Raw genomic sequence first — 24,080 nt, forward strand, 5'->3', positions numbered from 1 at the left:
GACTAGACCACATCCTGTTCCCTAAACTTTAAATAATTCTTTTACTTTGCACGTACCAAATTTTAAATAAAAATATCTCGAAAATAAAGGCCCATTATGAAGAACACTATTACTATTTTTTTTTATACTACACTATACACTATAATTTTCACCTGTTCTCGTTTTAAAAGCAATGTCTACGACTGATAGGTCTGCTTGCGAGTGATATATCAATTGTGGAGTTGGTTTCGGTTCGACGTTAAACTCAGAAAATTACACCTTTCGATATTACGGGTCTCGAGTAGCACGCGTCGCTACCTGACCCTCTTAACGGCACGAGATTCAGCTGTAAACTTTTGTTACCTAGGCGACAGTCGAAAAAGGGGATCTCAGGGTCCCTCGACAATAGACGCACCTGTTAACCGGAGGGATACTGGTAGATTACGCTCGAAAATTCGATTCACCTGCCTATAGTAATCCTGTTTTGTTACGTCGATACTTCCGCGTCCGAACCTTAGACACGTGCGACGCCATTCTTCTCGAGGATCTTTTCAGATCGTTCACGGATGGCTAGAATTTATCGCCCGTACCGACACTCGATATGCACAGACTAGAAAGAATGTCGCGGAAACTGAACCCCTCGTGCCGGGACGATTCGATCTCGAGACACGGAGATGGTCACGGCGAATCGATCGCGGATGAGACACGGAAACAATAGAAAGAAGGATACCGGTGAGACGTGGGTAGACGCGAAAGAAAGCGAGGAGAGGGAAGGTGAAGTCTGAACATAGAGCAGCAAAGCCGCGTCCGAAACATCCGCTGGCTGCTTTCCTTTTTTTTTCCTTTCTTCCCTTCCCCGCCGGCCGCCATTTGTCTCAAGGATCCCTTTTGCTTTCTTTCCTTTTCTCTCGGCCTTCCTGCCGCAGGACCTAACGCGAACCCCCATTCAAGCAACCGCGTCGAGAAAAAGGAGCCAAAAGAATCCGACGGGGAGCCGGAGCCGGCCAACCAGCTCCATTCTGACCGATCACGATTAACAAAAGCCATTATCCGGCCGGATCGTCGGATGTACCGGACCACGGACGCTTCCTGTCGATCCTTCAATAGGATTATTACGCGCGTCAACGGAAATTTACGATCCGTTAGCATTTCACCGTTGTATTACGCAACGTCGCGAACATCGGTGACGAAACACTGGTATTTGTTATGAAGATTTACATTTCGTTTGTTAAATCATGATTTTGAGCTACTACGAGGATGAGTAATGAATGCAATCTTAAAAAGGAGAGAATCTTCAGTTTCCACTATCTTAGAACAGTCCGACAACGCGTATTAATAATAGTCAAACTTTAGACCCGTGCTATTCTGAAACTACGAGCGCTTTATCCAAAATTGAGCCACTGTTAGAAGCGGTAAGGTCTCCCCTTTAAAGTGGTTTTTGGTTTTTGCCGATCGGACTTTCCGTTTTGGAGATATCGTGATTTATGTAAAGGGGTAATTTTTTTAATTTCACCTTCTGTGTCTCCGTCTGACACGTCGCGCATTGTTTACTATTCACACGCGCGGTCAATGACCTCGCGCTGATGTCATCAATGATAAGTAAACAAACGCTTCGGTCAGCCTCCGCGTCGACTTGAAACTAAAATCGCCATATCTCCGAAACTAATAAAGCTATCGACTTGTTCGAACGCTCGTTTTAAAGGGCATTTCATTCCCTATCCAATGACTATACCAACTACTATAATTTAGGCTCCCTTCTATGTTTATTTTCACATCTACTTTGACGCTACATACCCAAAGAAGTTTCAGCACTCCCTATTGGCATAAATTGTTTAATTAATTGAAAATTAATTTAAATTGGTATGCTATAAATTAGTATACACGAAGTGACGATAGGTTTACGCTATCGACTTGTACGACCATTCATTTTAAAAGGCTTTTCATCCTCTATCCAATGCATATAACAACTATTATAATTTATGCTGTAAGAACTCCATTACCTCGTAAAAGAGAAAAAGAAAGACCGATCATTTGACCGGTTATTTGATCCTCCGTACGCCTTCTCAAACATCATTCTAATCTTGGACAGCAATAGATTCCACTTGTCGGTGCCGGTGGAACAAGTTCTGGATCAGTTCCACGATATTTAACGTGTCGCGCCTCCACGTTTGGTTCGATCTCATAAATTATGCTATCGGTCTCGTAATTCGTGTAAGTTCCCGTGTCCATTACAAGATAAAGATTGATAGCAGCGATTACGAAATAAGAGACGAGGGTAAAAGCTCGCGAATTACTTGCGTCGGTCCGTTTTATCGCGGAAGGGTGCATGGAACGTAATTGCAAGGCCGCGAAACACGGTGTGCCCAAAGCTCCATTCCCAGATCGTTAATTCCGCGCTAGACCTGACCCTGTCATTACGTATCTTCGGCAGTAAACTTTGATTACACGTTTCGAGCGAATGCCGAGAGGAGAAATTCGTTGGGGAGGGAGGGAGGCTGGGTGATGGCGAGGGGAGGAAGCCGAAACAGCGTTATCACCGATAATTGGCCGTGCACCGCCGGGATATAGTCCGTAAACGACCTTTTTTCCACGTACCGCGCGGCTTAAAGGATTACACGGAGAACGTAATATGGTCACGGTCCGGTTCGTTTTTCCAGAATAAAAGAGATTAACGACAGTATCAAATTTAAACAAGGTAGCAAAAGATAAGGGTCGTTCGAATTAACTCTGAAATTATACGTTAAACTGCTGTCTGTATTCATTTTACGAGAACAAGTAACATATTCTCCTGTCAAATTAGGAATTTTTTGAATTCCATGCACGTAATTGCTAGGGATCGTGAATTCCCTAGGGGCACGTAGCGTTTAAAGGGATAGCATCGAACGTATTAACACTGGAACTACCGGCAATTATAGTGTATTTATTTGTAGCAAAGAAACGTATAATGCAATGGAAATAAATGTTCAATTTCTTATAAAAAAACTACGGGTATTAAAAAATCCAGTGAAGTAACTTTTCTACAGTTTTTATTAGAAACTACTAATGTATCATTTTGACCACTTTGATAACTTTTAATGTTAAACTAGAAGAAAATCGCAAGAGTCGATGAAGACGTAGTAAAATGCATGCAATAAAAGTTACATTACAGTTACACAAACCGTTATTTCCTGCCTACTAGTTAACACACTGAGGTAACTACAAATTTTCTTGTCATCTGTGCATACGAGGAAGCGTCAATAACACTTATATCCGAATAGACATCGTTAGTTTCGCCGCGACAAGTGGCTATTTCTTTTCGATTAAACGCTTCGTCACGCTGTGTCGCGAGGTACCGTAAGTTTTCGAGACTCTACCAAAGTGTAAAGAAACGCTGACCCAAAGTGCTCTTTCACGGATCGAACGCAACGAATTACGCAGAAACCCGTGGATAAGCTTTGGGCAAAAAAAAAAGAAAAAATTTGTATGAAGTCGACTCCGCATGCGTGAATATTTTCACATCGATACTCCGCGATCCTCCTTTACGAGGAACGTAAAACGGTTTCTGTTCATCTGACTGTGTCGCGTAAAATTCTCTCCCCGACAATTTTATCATATCTAGCAAAGCGACAACCGCTCGCCAATCACACGAACACGACTCGTCCATCGATAACAAACGAAAGCAATAAATTATTTTTAAACTGGCTAGCAAATTGAATAGGGCATTCAATGTTTCGACAATGAAGTTTAACCATCCGTGTAATTCCAGTCGTACGAATCGAATTCGGGTCAGAGTTGTTAAACCAAGTTCGAGCAAACACGCGTCAACGTCGAAAGACGCGATCGCGACGAACATCCGACTCGTTTAACCGCGCAAAGGAAACGATCTTTCTTTTTTTTTCTTCTTATTGCGTAATTGCACCCCTTGAGATACGCAGGGCAGAGCAGGAAGGGCGTCGAACAGGCCTGGTTAATTTTCATGTTGAGTAATGCAACGACGGCTGTTTCTTTTTGTGTCGGTTTCCAACGTCAAACCGTTCCCGTTAAGCCACGCTCGTCAATCTCGCTTAATAGCTTCAACGCCATTAATCTGACCACGTTCGCGTGTGTACCATTCAACACGCACGGGATAACCGAGCCAAGACTTTCCGAGAGACAATCAGCGCCTACAACTAATCACTTTCGTTGATTAATTAACGGTGCCCGCAGCTGGGAGTCCCGAGGAAACTTAAACGCGCGGCTAAAACCGTTAGCTCTATTCAATATCACGAATCGAGTAACGCATCCGATATACCGTAACCCGACATTATTCGCGTTCTGTCTCCTAATTCCAATTTCACGCCAATCTACCCTCGAATATGATCACCCCAAACGACCTTTACGACTTTAACTTAACCCTTCTGGGATTCAACCTTTTACCAACCGACCCATACATCGGACTGAAAATCGTGTCACTGGGCCTGGCGTTTGATAGATATATTTTTAATTAAAATTATTTTGTAAAAAAAAGCAAACAAATGCATTCTCGTTTTTTGGGATATGGAAAAACGCCTGTTACAATGTTTACACTAGGATTGCGTCTGCGACATTTTTCTACAGACGTGTACAGGGTGTTTCATTTAAGTTGAGATTGTACAAAATCTCAAAGACATTTAACAGATTTGCATAAAAATGCACAAATTTCGTTTGAAACATTTTTTAAGATATGATACCACATCTGGTAGGCTTGCATCTTCAAGTAGTATTAGTAGCTTGAGATACAGATGTTTCGATATTTCTCTCTGTCGAATGTAATAGAGATAAGCATAGCTGCTACGATTGTATCTACAAATGTATCTGACGATGTGCTATCAAAACAGGATAAGTTTGCCATTGAATTCTTAGTCATAGAGATACTGTATCGTCGGTTCAGTTTACGTAGCGATTGGAATATTTAACAGTTGCAGAAAAAATTGAAACGATTCTTCTTCATGGAAACATTGAAGGAACTATTAATTTGTATGCTATGTGATACCCTGGAAATTGTTTTATACAAGAGGGTAGTGTACAGAAGAAAACACGTAAAAGAAAATGTTTCAAACAAAGTGCACCTTTTCACGTAGAATATGATTCCGAAATAAAAAAAGACGACTTTGAAATAACCTTGAAAATTCAACCCCCCCCACCTGAAACACCAAAGTACAAGTATCAATTTATTTATTTTAAATCACACGTGTTCGAGATTTTTGACAATTTCTTAAAAGGAACACCCTGTATAACTTTAAAAATGCCACTCTCTATCCTGTATCATTACGAATACCAGAGAGTCGCAGCAAGGGACGCGTTCGTTCCAGTAACCCCAAATATTTCAAGAGGCTACTCCTCCGGGTCAATCAATTATTTTGAGGAGTGCTCGTTCCGTGTGGCTCCCTTTATACGTCCCTCCATTGTCCTTGCAAGCTTCTTTTTTTTTTTTGTACCCTACCCTCGCATGAAACGTCCCGATCGCAAGTGGCACTTACGCGGGAAAAAGCAGAGGACGCGACCGGTTGACAAGAAACCGAAGACCACCGGGTAGAAGATCGACTTGTCCCCGGGTCGTGCGCGAGCTCGTAAATCCTCGACGAAACTATACACCGCGCGGAGATTAATACCAGGCACGCAACATGTCGGAATAATTGCTGGATATATTTAGCGAACGAGAACAATACGCATTAAATTTTACGACGCACCGGGAAAAGTGGAACGAATTTCTCGCGTGGACGTTACTGGCGACGGTCTCGGGGCGCGCGTTAAGCGCGGTAACGTCGCGTTTCTTCCTTTTTAGGTATTTACGATGCCTCCGAGGAATAACGAAAAGGACGCCGACCGGCTGATTATGCGCAAAAGTGAAAAGGAAAAAGCCGGATTTTGTCCATTATCGACGCGAGTCGAATTTCTAATTTCTCATCCCTTAACCGACTTCTGATAGCGAGATATACTTTGGTTCCAACTATATCGTTAATACGAAGACCATACTCTTTTCACTGGCTCGAGACTGTCGAAATATTATCGATAATTTTAGATACAGAATGTTCTTATGTATATTATTACAGTTGGATATTAACCCCTTGCACTCCAAGAGTCTTTATTGATATGAATAACTGGCAATACCGATTGCAATTTTGAAAGTGAATTAATCACATATTTTCTAAACTCAATTTCTGTTATTATAAATGAAACTTGAATCGAGTATACGGTACATATTATGTGGTCATAGCCAGTGTAATGAATATTAAAATTTGTCGATTGAAAGATAAATGTTATTTCCTCCAACGAGCAGTACTTCGATTCACTATTAATCGAATAAAAAATGTAAAATATATCGTTTCGAATAAATATCGCGTCTGACCCGTATAAAGCAGATCGGAGGATGTAAACGAGCGCAGCGTAACGCACACATCTGATCTGCGCTATATGCCGCGAGAATCTATAGAATGCAAATAACAGGGAGCGCGTAGGAGAGACGCGATAAAGCGAAAGCTGGCGTTTTATCGGGCATTCGAACACGTGTCCGCGACAGACATTTATCGATCAACCGTTAACAATCCGCAGATATATCCCCGGGGGAGATTTATTATTGAACGCCCCTAAAACGATTGCCGTCGACGAGCTGCGTGCAACAGGAATGCGATTTAAATGCGCGTGTACGAGCACAACGCCCCAATGGAGACGCGTGCTGCGGTGAATGGACGTTCAGGAACAATTCATTTAACCCTTATTAGGTCAGTGTCAATGGCCACGATTGAAACACCACCGAGGACAAGTTTCACCCGCGATAAGCGGTATTAGAAAACCGCGGGCTCTGATTGCATAAGACGACGCTCGACGCGATACGAACGAGTGCAACGACCGTAACACGCGGGAGCGAACAATCCTTGTTAATTGATTTGTTGTTAAGGAAAATTAAGAAAACGGCAGCCGATTCAATTAAGGCCGTGGAGCGCATGCGCGTAACATCGATCTCGAAAACTAATCTCGATATACAAGTCCAATTAAACGAGTTCGCAGCCGGTCGGATTAAAATAATGTTTCGAAATCGAGAACACGAACGGTTCTGGATACGTTCGCGGCGCGAAACCCCGACGTGAAAGGTATTTTTCGTGTATCTGGTGGATCTCACGACTCTTAAAATATTCATGAGCGAACCGGCTCGAACGAGCATATCCGATGCACTTCGAACGCATCCCAGACTCCGCTTCTTCTCTCCCATCCCGTGCCGGCTCTTTGACCTCAGCACCATTCTGCATAACGGTGCATCGGCCTGGACGTTTGCCTATTATGTCACTATATTCGCGAAAGGATGCTGTGTACCGTAACTATAGCCTGGAATCGAGAGCCACGATGGATTTTCCGAATCCGTGCACGATCGCCCGGTTTGCGGTGCCAGATCAGCCATGGGAAAAACAAATTGCAAATACACGGTCGACCGACTACCGTGGAAAACGTACTTATGGTCGACAAATACACACTGAGTGTCGTAACTACAAAATCACTCTTTCAATCTTTATATAATTGCTGTTGAAACAATGAAAAGCAAAGCGTACCATATTTGAAATCTGATTTATTCTTGTTCCGTGACTATAAAACCGTAATAACGAGGTATTCTTATTAAACAAATTCTAAAAACATTGAGAACGCGATCGAATTAAGTTGTAAGAATAATTTAGTAACGCGTGGGACTTATTTTCAAGAATTTCAATCAGTCGATTTTTCATGCTTTACCAGCATAGATTCTTCGAACAATACTCCAAATGAAAATTGAAAATTTTAGAGTGGTTTTATAGTTTTGACTCGGAGTGTATTACTACCAGCAACAAAGGAATTATAATGTTCAGATTAAGATTAAGAAAACACATTTTTAACGACAAATCACACTCGATACGAGTGCAAAACATTCAACCAGCAAAAACGAGAACATCGAATCCGGAGACTAACATCAAAGGATCGCAATAAAAAATACTGTGAAATTCCTCGGATCTACCGATTTACATACATTAGAATAATAACACCGTATTTCGAGATGTCGATGGGATGTTAAACTTAGAAGAAGAAGAAGAGGATCTTAAACAACCCGTTTTTTCCCCGACAAATAAATTAGAAAGCCTTTTACGCCAAATTGCAGAAATACTCGTTTCGCGTTTACCAGCCTCTCCGAGATGAATTAATATAACGGTGCACGTCTGAAAAAAAAGAGAGAATAGCACCCCGATACAAACAGTTAGGATAACTTCTCGGAGCCTTAATTGCAATGGATGGTTGCAGTAATTATTCCACCTTGTTTGCATACCTCGCGTCCCCGATTGATCACGGGCCCGCAATAATTCCTCCAGCGCGTACGCGTAAACTCGTATTTTTCTTAATTGTTCTCAGACCGAATGGAATCCGGCGCTGGCCTGTTATTTACGATTCGTTTCGTACCGAGAGGTTTCCTTTCTTTGCATCGTCATGCTGTCTCGGAGCTCGCGGTCGGTGGTTTATTTTACCGTGGACTAATTGCCACTAATTACGACTCCACGCGCGATTCCACGGGAGCCACGCAAAGAAATCCGAAGGGATGCGGGATTCCTGCGAGAAGAAACACGATGCTCGACGTTAGCTTCGTGGAAGACGTGTACCGATTACTATACTCGAAACGACGAAATCTTCGAGCTCGAGAGCCTTGTGTTTGGTATTACGTGTACACGAAAGCGATCGCAGGCTCTTGCGTCACATCGTGCGAGAGGGACACGGGAGTTTCTTCGCGCTGATCGACCTCGAGGAGAGGAGCTCCTCGTTCAGTCAGCGACTCTCGTCAAAGAATTGGCAAACGGGAGAGGTTTCGAGGAAGAAAGGGTACGATCACTCGCCACTAAAGGCCGTTTATAGCCTCTCGAGCGGGAACGCGTCGTTCTTTTGACTCGTCCGAACCAGGAAGGCGAGGCAGAAGAAAAGGAAGAATTAGAAACGTCAGAAATCGTTAAAACGCGCGTGCTCGCGTTACTCACGTGCCAATATCTGCACACGCTTTCGTTCTGTCTTTAAGCGCTGCTATTTATGCACGTGTCTACTTATATACAAAGCAGTCAGCACGTACATACGTACCGGGTACGTGATACAGGGTGTCCCGTTGGAAATCGTCTTCGTACCTTTGGGGTGTTTTAAATACTAAGAATATGCTTTCTAAGATTGCATAATTTCGAGGACGAAGCAGTGTTATCGCGATAGTCTTGGTTTGTTCTAAATTGCATTATGACTCTGAGATTTGTCCTGTTGATGAGAGATGGGGAAAAGGAAGGTCTATTCAGCATAGATTTCTATGACAATATTCAACCATGACTATGACAACCTGAAAGTATTCCTTTCTTTAATGGTACAATTTCAGCAAACGTCGAGAAGGCAGTAAACGCGTTAAAATAACGAAGATACCAAAGTGGTATGTTTTTACCCGAACACCCTGTACATAGCGAGTCCCAATCGAACAGCCACCCTTCGTTCTCTTCTCGATTCTCCTTTCCTACGTGAGGGTCTCTCAACAAATAGACCTGCCGCCTGGAAATGGTTGTAGCCTGTGCGAGCAAACACGTACAGGCGTTTCGAAGATTGTGTTATTTTTACGCGCAGTGAATCGCTTCGTTTCCCCGTCTTTAGACAAATAAATCCTTCGACCGTGGTCAAGCAGTATTCAAACGAACGCCGCTGACCGTTTATTTATTATATTAGCGTTCTAATAGGAATTCCTGACCAACTATTCCGGAGAAAACTCTATTTACAATTTGATCTACGCTAAATGGGTGTGCAAATAAACAGTCAAATTTGCAAGAAATAATATTTTAGAAAATTTGCGTGCGGCACAACGCAGTTCTGTCCATTAGCATATGTCAGGAGGTGGACTTTTTCGACGAAATTAAAAAATTTCAAATCGTTCTGGAAAAATTATTTTTAGTTGCAGAGGTCAATTTCAATCATTTTTGGAGAATAGACATACCCCTGAATTCCTAAGCACTTTCGAGAAAAAAATTCGAGTAGGTGCTAAGATTTTTCGACGAAATTAAAAAATTTCAAATCGTTCTAAAAAAATTATTTTTAGTTCCGGGAGTCTATTACAATCATTTTTGATGAATAGATATATCCCCGAATTCCTAACTAGTTTCGAGAAAAAAATTCGAGTAGGTGTAGAAATTTTCGACAAAATTAAAAAATTTCAAATCGTTCTGGAAAAATTATTTTCATTTGCAGGGGTCGATTACAATCATTTTTGGTGAATAGACCTACCCATGAATTCCTAAGCACTTTCGAGAAAAAAATTCATTACTGAAAATACAATCTATGGCCAGAAATGTAAACATGCGTATCTTTAAAACGCCATAACATCTGAACGGATTGGAGGATTTTAATGTTTCAAAAGGCAAACGACGCGTATTTTAATCAAGAATATGTAGAAATTCCAAAAATATTCAAAAAGTTGCTCTATAACCCCTTAAACTGAGAAAACCCCCATAAAAATGGTCCAATTCCTCGTTTCTATCGCTTCATACGTGGGTACAGTCCAACTATCCGGCGTATTTTACCTTCTGGCATCGCCCCAGTACCAAGTACGCCGGATAATCGTAATTTTACTGCGCCTCGAAGCCGGTAAAAGCATCCGTACGAGTAAACCGCGCGCGTGCTGACAAGATGATAAATTTCCATAAGAGTATTCGTAATTCGACGCACGCCTTGGAAGCTTAAAGTGCACTGTGCACTTTTCCGTTTGGTCCGCCGGCACTCGATATCCCATTCGATGGGGTCGCCCACGCAGCAGCCACGTACACGTTGCGAGAACATGAACACGATCGCGCGCAGTGGCTCCTCATTCTCTCCCCCCACCGTGTGTTGGCGATTTATGGTAAGGGCACCGTCTGCTTTGTGTGTTAGTCACCGACCGTGAGGGGTGAAAAGGGACTGGCGGGATTGTTCGAGCGGGGGAGGGAAGGGGAGGGGTGGCGGGGGGGAAAAAAAAATTGAAGGAAAGAAAAGGTGGAACGCACACACGATCGGAACCGTGCGTGTGCGCTCTCGTGTTCAACAGGCCCGACGTGTTTACTTTTGCATACACGATGCTGCGTGTTAAGAGCATAACCATTCCTGTCGCGGATTATTACACCGGCAATAGAGAGTCCCCGTCGTCGACTCGCACGTGTTTTCTCTCTTTTTCCATCGCGCGACCGTGTTTCCCTTCGTCCCGTTCGATCCGCGGCGGTTCGCTTTCGAGCAACCGATTTTCTTAATTGCGCTTAACCAGCCCCCCCTCGGCCGATCGAATCCGAGGATATCATTGCGGAGAGGAATAGCCGATACTTTCGTAATTGATCGAGAAAAGAGGCGAAAAAGGGCTCCTGGGGGATCCCCACCACCGTTAGAAAATCTCATCTCCGGTTCGTATTTTGTTAAACGAGTGTTCTGTCCTGGATTGGAAATACTGTGATCTGAACTGTATCGAGGGAGGTTACCGTTCCAAGAATTACTCTCATCTCTGTTTATTGCGAACGAAAGTGAGAAACACTGAGAGTACACACCGTATCTGATATTAAATAAAAATACTGTCATAGGAAGTATATAGCTCGTTATTACCGTATACTATCTTTAAACGAAAATTTGTAAATACATCGTGTAATAAAGCATACAAAGTTATCGTGAATATCAGTTTCACAGTGTGCATTATCTAAGAAACAAGAACACGGTAAATATAAGTGTAGAAATAATAAACGCTGATAATTCTCAGTGCAAACGGAAAGAAGATAGGGCAATAAGACGCATAAAATACAGGGAAATCAGGTATGCGGCTTGCTTGCTCTACCTGCGTTGCAAATGGGGGACAAGAGTACCTGTTCTATATACAGTAATGGTGGAATATATGGCCGAAAATGGGACCCTTAGCCAGGGCGTTTATGGAGTAGATGGATCGATACTAATTACGGAAACAGCTCGAGTCGACTGTCGAATGTAGAAAAGGACAGCGAATGGAAGAGAAGGAGGTCCTTTGTGACGTGTCAAGAGGAACCTCCCCTAACTAGGGAACGACACAAACTGTCCGACTTCGATTTTAATGTGCTTTTGCAGAATGATAACATAATGATCTCTTTTTCGTGTATGTAAAATATTAAGCGTACACTTGACACTTTTTAAGATATAAATAATTAAAATGGTGCAATTGTACGTCTCGTAAAATTTACTATCAATTCAGTTCCTAAGCTTTTGTGTATAGAACGTGTCTGTGGGAGTTACGTTTTCGAATATATATAATAAATAATTAAAATGGGGCAATTGTACGTCTCGTAAAATTTAATATCAATTCAGTTCCTAAGCTTTTGTGTATAGAACGTGTCTGTGGGAGTTACGTTTTCGAACATCTGTTTCGAATTTTTATAGAACGTTAAAAGCAATCGAAGCGTTAGTGTTGGCAACATAAATGAGTACACGACGAGGGCAGTGAACGCGTTAAGAGGCTTAAGAAACAATTACCCTTGCAGATAAGGAGCTACGCCGGCGTTGGGTGCTTTAATGAGAAATCATGAGAATTTCTATCAGAAACTCTCAAACTGTGGAACGATCCGTGTTTAGACGATAAACTGACATTCATAAAGTGTTCGAAACGAAAGTTAACTCCATAATATAAAATGGAAAACGTCGTGATCTCCTTTTCATTAAGCATTTTAATTCTTCAACGGAATAAAATGATGAATTTTGTGTTTTACAATTAGCCTGCTGATTATTGAAAGATATATAGAAACAGAAAGGAAAAGATATATTATCTACTCCTCGAGAAAGCTTTAGGAGAAGAATGGTAAAAAATAACACCCCAGTTTTGCAAATATCATGTTGAAAATGCGCGTGAATACCCTACAAGATATTAACACAAGCTGTACATATTAAATATAAATTTGTATGTATCCTATGTCTGTATTTTAGTCATTCACTGGACAAAAATATTTTGTCCACCCGTTGTATAGCAGTCTGACTATCCCAGCTCAGAAACAGTAGCCGTGTAACTACCCACAAACACGTATAGACAAATCTCAATGTAATTGTAATACTTCTTTTATGCAAATATCTCCAAAGTTAAGGATGATCGCGAATATCTTCAAAAGAAAAAAAAATCGTTCTGATCCATCCTTTTCTGTTAAAAACTAGCAAAAGCACATTACTCTTCAAAGCTCCCCCATTAAAATTTCTATACAATTTAAAAAAAGCAAACACGTTTGGAGCAAAGTGACTAAACCGCAAAATTGCCTGCAGTTAGGGGCTTTCGCGATAAACTAGGAGAGAAACGCGCCTGGTAGAATCTATTCTCTCCCTGTCACATATATGCCACTAATATTTCCGACGGTTCGACGTACGTACGCGACGGTAATCCCATCACGAACGTGATTTATGTTGCACATAATTTCCGAGCCTTATGGCGAATAGTACCGGGAGGATGCGCCCGTACGGTTAATGCAGATCACTGCAGGACTTTCATGCTCTCGTCTGGTTCCATGAAGTCAATAATTTATTACGATGGGCTTTGGCCCGAGCGAGAGTCAATATTGACCGCGCTGGGATAGAGGATACGGCGCCGTTCGCCGCGGAGTACAACAAATTCAATTGCCCACTGCTCCATACGCAAATGTTTGCGACTGTTTTCCTCAGGGTCCGGCTTACGCACGGTACGAAATTAAAAAATACGTACGAAAAGAGGAACGTGCCACTCGAGCATCGAATGGAACGTGATCGACCATTAACGTCGTACGAAAATTTATTGGGAGGCGTGCTGCGTCCCGGGGATTTATTGTGCGGTCGTGCGTTATGGATTTTCGATATTTGCCGGTCGACACGATAAAAGTACCACCTCGACGACCAATGGACGAAACGCGAACTAAATGCCCGTCAACGTGTCGCCGAGATCGCGACGATGTTTCGTCGAACAGCGGCGCAGAGAAATGTCGGGAAACGCGAAACGTGGAACGTATCTTATCTGGAGAGAACCAGCCAGGGAAACGTATTCGAAGGATGCGCAGGAAGCGGTCCGATTCACTGTTTTCTTAACCACTTCCTGCCCGGAGAAAATTGTTTAACGTTCGCGAATGCCAGGGAACGTTCCACGCCATTCCGGCACGGATAAGTCGCCCACCGCGATTGATAACGGATCGAGGCTTTGAAAAGAGTCTTTTTTAAAAAAGATACGTGTGGTAAATATTCATGCAGTTAGAGATATTAATCTTCGTCGAGGTATGATTGTTTCCTACCTGGCGTTCGCACGCATGCTGAGGTGATGTTCTGCGTAACAAAATACAGGCACAACCTCTCTTTATATCGGAGCTGGACAACGAGTATTTCTTACGGGATTCGAAGCACCATTAATACCCGATGCAATCCAAACGAGCGCGCGTCAACGACTGACTGGAGCCTCGAGGCAGCACGAGCACGAGTTAAGAGTGGCACGAAGAGTGTCGGTAACCGCCGAAGACGCCCGAAGTCGCGTTTCAAGAGTTGATTTTTCACGACCCGCGACCCTACCGTTCCTCAACCCTTTCGTTTTGTCCCTAATTAAGATTGGTAAATACAGGTCGACCGGCGATACTTTGGGGTACTTACACGCAACTATTCCAACACGTATGCATCGAAAACGACACTTTTCTATCGCGACGTTTAATCCTTAAAAACCTGTTACATTTTCATATTTGTAAAACACCATGGAGCGACTTTATCGTTTTGAACGTTAAATCACAGACGAGGTATACGAGGTAGACCCTTCATCCAATGTATTCTTTCGGCCCATTACCATTTTCGCGTCACTCGCAACGTTACCAACAGATTTAGAAAAAAACACAAGAGGAAGTGAGACAGAAAATAAAATTACATAAATTTTATTATTTTTTAACGGAATGAAAGCTGTACGGTCCAGAATTGAGCATCAATCGATTAATTTCATTGGAATAACCAATCGATTGAGATTATTTAAAGATTTCAAAATTATTAAAATACGTAAGGATCTCATTGATAAATACACCGCAAATCCTCTATTTTTTATTTTAAATTGTAATGTATTATTTATTTAAAAACTAACTCGGCAAAAACGTATTTGCGACTCGAAATCAGTGTTATTAGACCGCATACCAGGACGAACAAGGTATGTGGAACTATAAGAAGAACGCAGCCATTAGCTCATATTATTTGCTATGTAATTAATAATGATATTAATTACATAGTAAATAATAATCCCCAGGTCTCACCACGAGGAGGTTGCTGCGACTGGAGACCCACCCTAGCCTCGCCCCAACCACCCTTCCTTTGGCGAGGAATTCGAATACCTATCCAAGAGAGAAACTATCGAAAAGTTAGAAATGAGCTAGAAAGAAACAAGTTCTTAAAAGAACTGTCCAATCAAGAGATGAAAGGCCTAACGAAACGTCGATACATGTGAGATGATACACATGTTTTCTAGAAACGAAATTGAAATGTGCCTAACAAAATGTTGATACATGTGAGATAAACCAGCACATGTTTTCTAGAAACGAAATTGGAATGTGCAACTGCACGTACGAACTCTGATCCATGAAGAGATCAAAAACCTAATAAAATGTTGATACGTGTGAGATAAACCAGCACATGTTTTCGAGAAACGAAATTGGAATGTGCGACTGCACGTACGAATCCTGATTACTAAAGTATCAATGTGTACTTTAATCCTAATTGTTCCTTCTGAAATAAATACTTGCATTATGACAGTGTCTAACAAGACACTTGTACAAAACGAAGAAAGGATCCTGAAGATCCAACCATAAATGTGCAACTGCACGTATGGACCTTGCATATTAGAATACTGATATGTATCTTAATATTAATTCCCACTTAAATTTACGCACCGTTTCGGTAATACTTAACAAACGGCAGGGGAACGCTTTTTTATCTTATAATCTATATACATTTGTACTTATGTTCTAACGCAATCTGTAGAAACATGAAGAAATATGATGAAATATTTTCTTCTTGGTGTCTTCATCAATCCCACGATGTTTTTCTAAAACATATATTCATATACAATAAATATGACCGACATGAAACGAAGAAATATGACAAGATATTTTCTTCTTGGTGTCTTCGTCACTCCCACGATGTTTTCCTGAAACAAAAACTCATCCAATAAAATATGTAACTCATATAAAACAAATAAATATGAAAAAATATTTCTTCTTGGTGTCTTGATTAATCCCACGATGTTTCCCTGAAACATAAATCAGACAATAAATAAAATTGTATGAAATATTTTTCTAAGAACGATCAAGATGGAATCCGTGTACTATTTCCAATTCCATTCTTCAATGATTTTATATCCTGTAACAAGAACTTGTTCAAAGGATTAATAGCTGAAATGAAAGTGTATTAATGGACACAGAAAAAAATAATATTATGATATGAAATTAATATTTGAACTGAAGCTTCCACGAGCAAAAATTGATATTAAAGAGTTTAAAAACACAAATACTATGTAATTGAAATTAAATGAAAAGTTAAATTCGTCTCAGTGTTAAGATAAATACGAAATATTCATTTATCAAATAAAAAATTTTTCACAACGTATACATTGCAATAATTACATTTTACTGTATTCAAAACTAAATTAAGTTCATACAGAACAAGCAATAGCGATCGAAAATGTCGATTCTACGCGGAAATTAACTCTCAATATGAAATATCGAATTGCAATTTGCATACCCTTTTGATACAAGCATTCTATTTTCCATCAATTAAAACAATGATCGCGAGCAAACTTTGATTTATGCAAAGAATACAGAATATTTATAAAAAAAATCCACTATTTATAAATAACAGTTAGATTGAAAAGGTTATTATATCCCGTAAAAATTATCAACTATAATAATGAATAATTGGTGATATATATATGAATCATGAATTTAATCTATGACACAATTAATTACAATACAGCAATTTTAAATGCATCACAAATCTGTGATAAAAATATATTCATAAAAATTACAGGTTTTAACACGTTTTGAAAAAGAAAATAATTGGTCTGTTTACACCAGTACTTTCAAGCAGTGTTTTCATTGACAAAGATATAAAGAAAAGGATATATTTTCCACTCATAAATTCAAAAAACAACCCGTGAGTGGATTTCTTTCGCAACGCTAATTTATTAAATATAAAACTATACGCGAGTGGTGCTTATTATTCGTAAAATGAATCACACAGGACTCCTTTATTAATTAAATCGCGAGCACCCATATTCAATCATACGCAACACTAATTTTAATAATAATGTTGAGCCATTCGAGGCTTTTTTGAATCCCAGCTGCATCGTGATGATCCTGGTGCAGTGGCCAACGTTTTGGCCAGCTTTTTTGGGCATTGAATCGCAACCCTAATTGATAAAAAACGCGACAAGTCAAGATCGCAACGCTAGTTTATAATATAAAAATTCCAAACGCGATTTATAACAATAAAAGCAACCGCGAATGGTGATTATTCGCAACACTACCCTGAAAAGTAAACGCGAAAAATAGTAATTCGCAACGCTAAGAGCAAACCGATCAGTTAATTCGCAACGCTATTCTTAAATAACGATAAAAGCAATCGCGTATGGAATTCGTAACGCTAACCTGAAAAGGAAACGCGAAAAATAGGAATTCGCAACTCTACAACCAAACGCGATTATTGTATATTCGCAACTCTATCTTTAATGGAAATATATATGTTTCGCAACGCTAATTCAAATCGCGTTGCCCAAAAACGCTGGATCAGGTGCTGGCGTCTTCGGTTGTAGCTATAAACATACATGCACAAAATAAACTAACTACATCAAGCTACTTCAAATTACAACAGAGTGGCACGTATGGGGATGAAGCTAGACGTTTTAAATATCGCAACACTACGGGGCAACAACGCGAGAAATCAACAATCGCAACGCTAATTTATAATAGAAAAATTCCAAACGCGACTTGTAACAATAAAAGCAATCGCGAACAATAATTATTCGCAACACTACCCTGAAAAGCAAACGCGAAAAATAGTGATTCGCTACTCTAACAGCAATCGCGTTTACTAATAATTCGTTAACGCTATTTTTAAAGCAAACTCCCGGTTCCTAGGTTTGCATAAAATCAATCGCGAATCGTGTTTATTCGCAACACTGATATATCAACGCGATAAATATTTTTTCGCAACTCTACGAGCAAACGCGAACATTGTATATTATTCGCAACTCTAACTTTAATCAGGGGCTATTGGTACATGTACATGTACACGTACTGGCCACTAAATAAACTAACTACTACTAGTACTACAATTCGGGTAGAATTTGGGCATTGAAAATATCGCAACTCTAAAGAAAAAATCACACGATTAATCAAGATCGCAACGCTAATTTATAGTATGAAAATTGCAAACGCGGTTGATGTCCATTATATGTATAAAAGAGTAAAAAAGCAACGCGAATCGTGATTGTTCGCAACACTACCCTGAAAAGGAAACGCGAAAAATGGTAATTCGCAACTCTACGAGCAATCGCGTTTATTAATAATTCGTAACGCTACTTTTAAAGCAAACTCCCGGTACCTAAGTTTGCATGAAAACAATCGCGAATGGTAATTATTCGCAACGCTACCCTGAAAAGGAAACGCGAAAAATAGCAATTCGCAACTCTAAAAGCAAACGCGATTATTGGATACTCGCAACTCTATGTATATCATAACCGCGAGTTATGGGGAGGGATGGCTGGCATGTATGGTGCGATCATGTACCATCAGGTACATGCATACGTGAGCCAGCCAGAAAAATAAACTAACTACAACTACAGACGAGTTAAGTGACAAAGTAGTAAGAGGAATGACTTTCCATCCTCATCCGAGGATGAAGATGAAAAGCCATTTGTTGTAGCCCACTCTTGAGACAGTTTGTCAGGGCCTCTTCAGCTCATTGTGAGCCTTTTCTTTCTTCGGCGGTCCTGCCGATGCCTGAAACTTACTTAAGACTTGGCTCGAGATTTTGTGCAATACGTAGTCTTCCAACAATATACGAATTGTTGCAAGAGCATACGTGGTGAATCTCGAGCGGGACGAACGTTTCGAAAGGGACCTAATCACGACCGCGAACGCGAGAGAGCGACTTTAAGAGTCGCGCGATTCGAGGAGTCGAAAATAAAGCCGAAACAAACAGCACATGTACACCGTTTGAATCAGCAAAATTTCTACTCTCGAAATCGTAACTACAGGAACAGAACTGCCACGCGAAAACGCGCCTACCCGAATTACTAATGTGGACAGTCCTGCCCTGACCCTACCTACTTAGATTAAGCACACACACCAGAAAGTTACCTACCTACCTAACGCTATATTTAAAAAATTGCAAAACTCAGTCTCTCAAACAAACACTCCACGGTTCTCATTCTCTATGTCCGGGCGCGACCTAAACTAGAGAGGACTCCCCGGGGTTCCTCCGACACCCGGACACAACCTCATTCATACTCTAATTGTGTACGTACCAGTTTTTGCAGTGGACTGACAAAGCTAGTGCCCATTGCGTACTTTTATTATTTATGTAAAACATTTTCATATATCTAATATAGTCTTTATTAAAATATACTCTATAATATACTCTATATAAGATTGAAAAGCTAATTCATTATGCATTTTGCAATATTATTGGCGTATATGCAATACGAACAATTGCCAAGTAAATAATAACTATAAGTTTAATATTATTATTGTGACTAGTATGAATCTAATGTCAAAAAATTCTGTATCTGAATTGTAATAAACTTTTGAAACGATGCACTTCCACATCCTAACCACAAACACACATATGTGGACAGTACATCGTGCACGATACACTAGCATTGTCAGTCGTACGGATAAATTATTATTATAAATGTTACAAACTAAGTCATCGTGCCCCGTTGCCTTCGCTCGTGCAAATAACACTTGGGCATGTGCATGAACTTAGGCAACGAACACGGAAAAGTATCCTGAAAATCCTGACTAGAAAAACTGGTTATTAATAATTAACTAAACGGTATCTATTCTCAATTAAAATGACTCGACTTGTTATATGTAATATATCAACAACAGAGTACGTTAATATTGAAAGATATTATTATTCAAAAAAAATTTGTGACTGAAATTTAATTGTTCAAAATGTAAGACTTTAATAAAAATTTCATGATAAAATAATCTACTTTGCAAATTGAAATAAATTTATTAAATTATTATTCAAAATATTCAATTAACCTCGGTCGATTCTGACGTCAAAGTAAATTTTTTAAAAAATAAAATTAACATGCATGTTCCTTTGAGTTCAAAATCGACCAGTCGCGAAACGCCTTCTTGCACATAAAATACATCAAATGATGTATTAATTGATAAAACGAATATTTAATAAATTATATTAATGATGTAAGATATTTTACTCAATCGTACGATTAATATAATGTGAAAACATTATATTAATTCATATTCTACTCAATTATCTAATTCATATAAAGATAATAAACATATTTCATATATTGTATCAAAATTGTGTAATAATCATATTGTGTAATATTTATTGATAACATTAAAAAACGCGAGTGCAAGAAGACCCTAGCCTGCACTAAAAATATATAATTCATGGGTATTTTTCATACCCGCGGTCACTTAACTCGTCAAAAATACTAAGTATACAACTGGTCGCCCGTGTTGATTCGGATCTTTCATCCTACAACATGGTTGGGGACCAGAGGAACATAAATAGCATGCAACTCACGAGTGATGAACTTGTACCTCTGGGATGACTGCATAATTATGCTGCTGCTGTCCAGTGGAAGTCATCAGTGCCCCCTGCATGGTCCTGCTATAAAGAATAAGAAAGCAATTATAATCTATTGTTAAAATTATAGAGATTTTTAATTAACAAATTTCAAAGTATAAATCTATACTTACGTTGTTCGCTCGTGGTCCACCGCCCGATACCCCCCCGGGTACTGCTGCTGGATACCAAGATCAGGTTCAGAAACTGTAAGAAAACTGTAAGAAAACAATTAGAATCTATTGTTAAAATTATAGAGATTTTTAATTAACAAATTTCAAAGTATAAATTTATACTTACATTGTTTGCTCGTGGAGCATCGCCAAATAATCCTCTTCAGTGATGCACTGACTCTAATTCCGATAACGAAGAGTTTAAATTTCAAATTGAAAAAATAATTGATTTGATTAGAAAATAATAAATTAGATTACCGCGACCGAAGATTGAAATCGGCGAACAAATGATTCTATTATCGCGATTCAGAAAACAGAAAGAGCCACGATGCTCTGGAAATAATTTAATACCGCGTAAGAAACACTGCTTCTACTCTCGCGTTTGTCTATCACCGTGAACGATAACGTGCTTGGGGTCACTTTGCCCCGAAAAACAAACTTGTTGCTACGCACAATCACTGAATCTACCGGCCGCATTGCGCTCGGCCAACAAATTTCCTGGAAAGAAAAGAGCTGAAAGAAAAGGGACAGGAGACAAGAAATACAACAAGCACATCTGTGCTTTGCCTATCGATTTTTGTTTTTCTTCTTACTAGAGTTCGACAACGAAAACACTGCTTTACTTAGTACTGATGTATACATAGTTTGTCCCGTACAAGATCAATGCCACGAAGGCGAAATATTCTCAATCACTGAGAATTTCAACGACAAAATATTATCTACGGAAACAATTATTCAATTTATAAATATTACATCACCAAATTTCATAATTAGAGTTGTAAGCATGATTATGTATACTTTATCGAACGTTAGAATATCCCGTAATTTTTATAAATATTCCGAAATTTGCAAGAATTAAAGTTTGCTAGTTATTTATGCTTGAATAGCATATTTCAACTTCGCAGTTACTACGTTTTCTGAAACTTGTATCGAAATATGTATGCAAATTGCAATTACAACAATTCATAAAGAAGTATAAACAATCAATTAAATAAATAACAGTCGGAAATATTTAATCGCGATCAGAATACAGTCTAATATAAACTATTTCAATCTATCGTTAATATCTACCGACGCCATTACTGTATACTTCGATATATATCGAAGTAGTTAAAAAGTTTGTTAATGATTTTAATATTTTATCTTAACAATGACCGACTACAAAATTAATATCATGCTTGCAACAAATAATGTTATAAAGCGATAAAAATGAATAAATATTAATATGAATGTTAATTTTTGTTATAATTGTTTAAACGTTACCAATAATGTTACCAATATTCTCTTCAAAATTTGTCGACTGGTCTGCCATCTGTTGTGGCGTCCTTTACGCGCCAATAAAACTTTTCATGGCGTCGAATTTCAATCAGAGACTGCAACAGAAATAAAATACAAATTAAATCATAATTAAACAATGATTGATTATAATGAGGGAATAGCAAAGGGTTAGAAATGCATACTTCGTTGGTCACGAAACGTCGACATGTCTTCACAGGTTTCAACATGTCTTCATAATTTCGAATTCCAATGGGAGACTGTAACAGAAACGAAATAACGATGCATTAAAGTACACACAAACGATTATTATAATTATGTACTGATTAAATCGAACCCGCATTACAAGAGATCGTAATTTGTACGCGAGTCGGAATAGTGGAACGATCAACAGGTTAGAAATACGTACCACGGTGGCGGAACGCCGATACGTCTCGACGTCAAAGAACGAATGATGGCCGATCGCTGTACTCGGTAATGCTCGCGCATACGGCGGCGTGGTGGGGGGAGCTCCGATGTCTCCCGAAGCTTGCATTACGAACCCGAGAGATGCCTCAGCTAGACACCGCGGATGGACTGATTTTAGCAAATTATTTACAACTTTAACTAGTCAAGGAATCGCGAATAATTCGTACTTTTCAACTCGTATGACCGCAATCCATGAGAAGAGGCCGCTAAAATCACCTCCGAATTTTCAGATCGGTATGGCAGTGAGATTGGGCCACGAAAGTCCATAAGGTAAAAGCACAGACGAGGTATACGACGTTATCATATCAGTAAAGAATAATACGATAGCGCTAATGGAACAACATGAACTATAATGTAACTTACCGATCAATTTAATTCAGTGGGGACCGTAAACAGAACGCTAATGTCACGGAAATCGTACATAACCTAAAACAAATAGGAAACAATTAGAAAAGTGACTGAACTACTTTATATTTAATGTAATTAAGAATGCCTCCCAAGTCTAAAACGGTACTGCTTTGTTTCTTTTCATTCTTTATAATTCTTTTTAATAATAACGATATGCTCTGTCGATCCTAACCTATATTCTATCGTAATTAACTAAAGTTGTCTGTATTTTTCAACAAATAACGTTACTTTCAGAATGTTAAAAAGTTAACGGTGAAGAACAAAAACACGGAACCACCGGAAGTAACAAATCCCACATGTTCGAACGCAGAAACATCGAGTGGTTTGAGCCTGGAAGCCGAGGATCAGTTCGAATTAGAATTATGTTGGTGCATCCAGCAATTGCAAACGGGCCTAGCTTCTGGCAAGCTTTCGGAGAAACAGGCACGCGATTTATACAGGAATATAAAGACTTTGAAGAGTAACACAGCGTCTCTGATCAAAAAGAGACAAATAATGCGAAACACTTTGGGGAACTACAGAGAGAAAATGTCGTTGGAGGAGCAGAAACATGGCAAAACCGCATCCTCTATGAAATTTATACCCCCAGCCACACAGAATAAAAGATGCGTATTTGTGAGAAAAGCTGCTTGCAAATTGATCACAGAAAAGCAACACTCTCATATCGACACGCTGCATTTCAGTTCAAATGAAAATGCTATCGACTCTGACAACATACAGACTGCATTTAAGTTTAATTTTCAACTTGTAGAATAAAGATACTGTAAATTTTGTGACGTGCGACTATCGATATGTATTTAAATAACATTATTATTTTAAGAAAATTTTATGAATGTTTTATCTATCCCAACAACGAAGTATTCCCAAGTACAACTTTCTTATTAATGTGCGATGATTCAAATGTTGTTTATAGTTGAATGTAATAGATATTTATGGGCTTGTTACTTTATGTATTCGTTTATATACTGCAACATTATCAAT

The 24,080-nt window shown here is 39.5% G+C and overlaps 2 protein-coding genes across 2 annotated transcripts in view; one reads left to right on the forward strand and one right to left on the reverse strand.

The window, feature by feature from the left end:
* Positions 1–14,356, reverse strand: part of LOC122396122 — a 33,193-nt gene extending 18,837 nt beyond the window's left edge. Inside the window, exon 1 of the mRNA XM_043394252.1 lies at positions 14,220–14,356. Coding sequence (XP_043250187.1) covers positions 14,220–14,236 — 17 coding nt within the window. The 5' untranslated portion in view covers positions 14,237–14,356. The remainder of the gene's footprint in view (positions 1–14,219) is intronic.
* Positions 14,357–22,986: 8,630 nt separating this feature from the next.
* LOC122396344 (UPF0488 protein CG14286) lies at positions 22,987–23,912 on the forward strand. Its single transcript, XM_043394655.1, has 2 exons — positions 22,987–23,201; positions 23,334–23,912. The coding sequence occupies exons 1-2, from the start codon at positions 23,181–23,183 to the stop codon at positions 23,853–23,855; spliced, it is 543 nt and encodes a 180-aa protein (XP_043250590.1). The 5' UTR covers positions 22,987–23,180; the 3' UTR covers positions 23,856–23,912.
* The last annotated feature ends 168 nt before the right edge of the window (positions 23,913–24,080 follow it).

Source organism: Colletes gigas, unplaced genomic scaffold (genome assembly GCF_013123115.1).
Source record: "Colletes gigas isolate AHSC1104 unplaced genomic scaffold, ASM1312311v1 Colletes_gigas_Sc00007, whole genome shotgun sequence".
Taxonomy (NCBI): domain Eukaryota; kingdom Metazoa; phylum Arthropoda; class Insecta; order Hymenoptera; family Colletidae; genus Colletes; species Colletes gigas.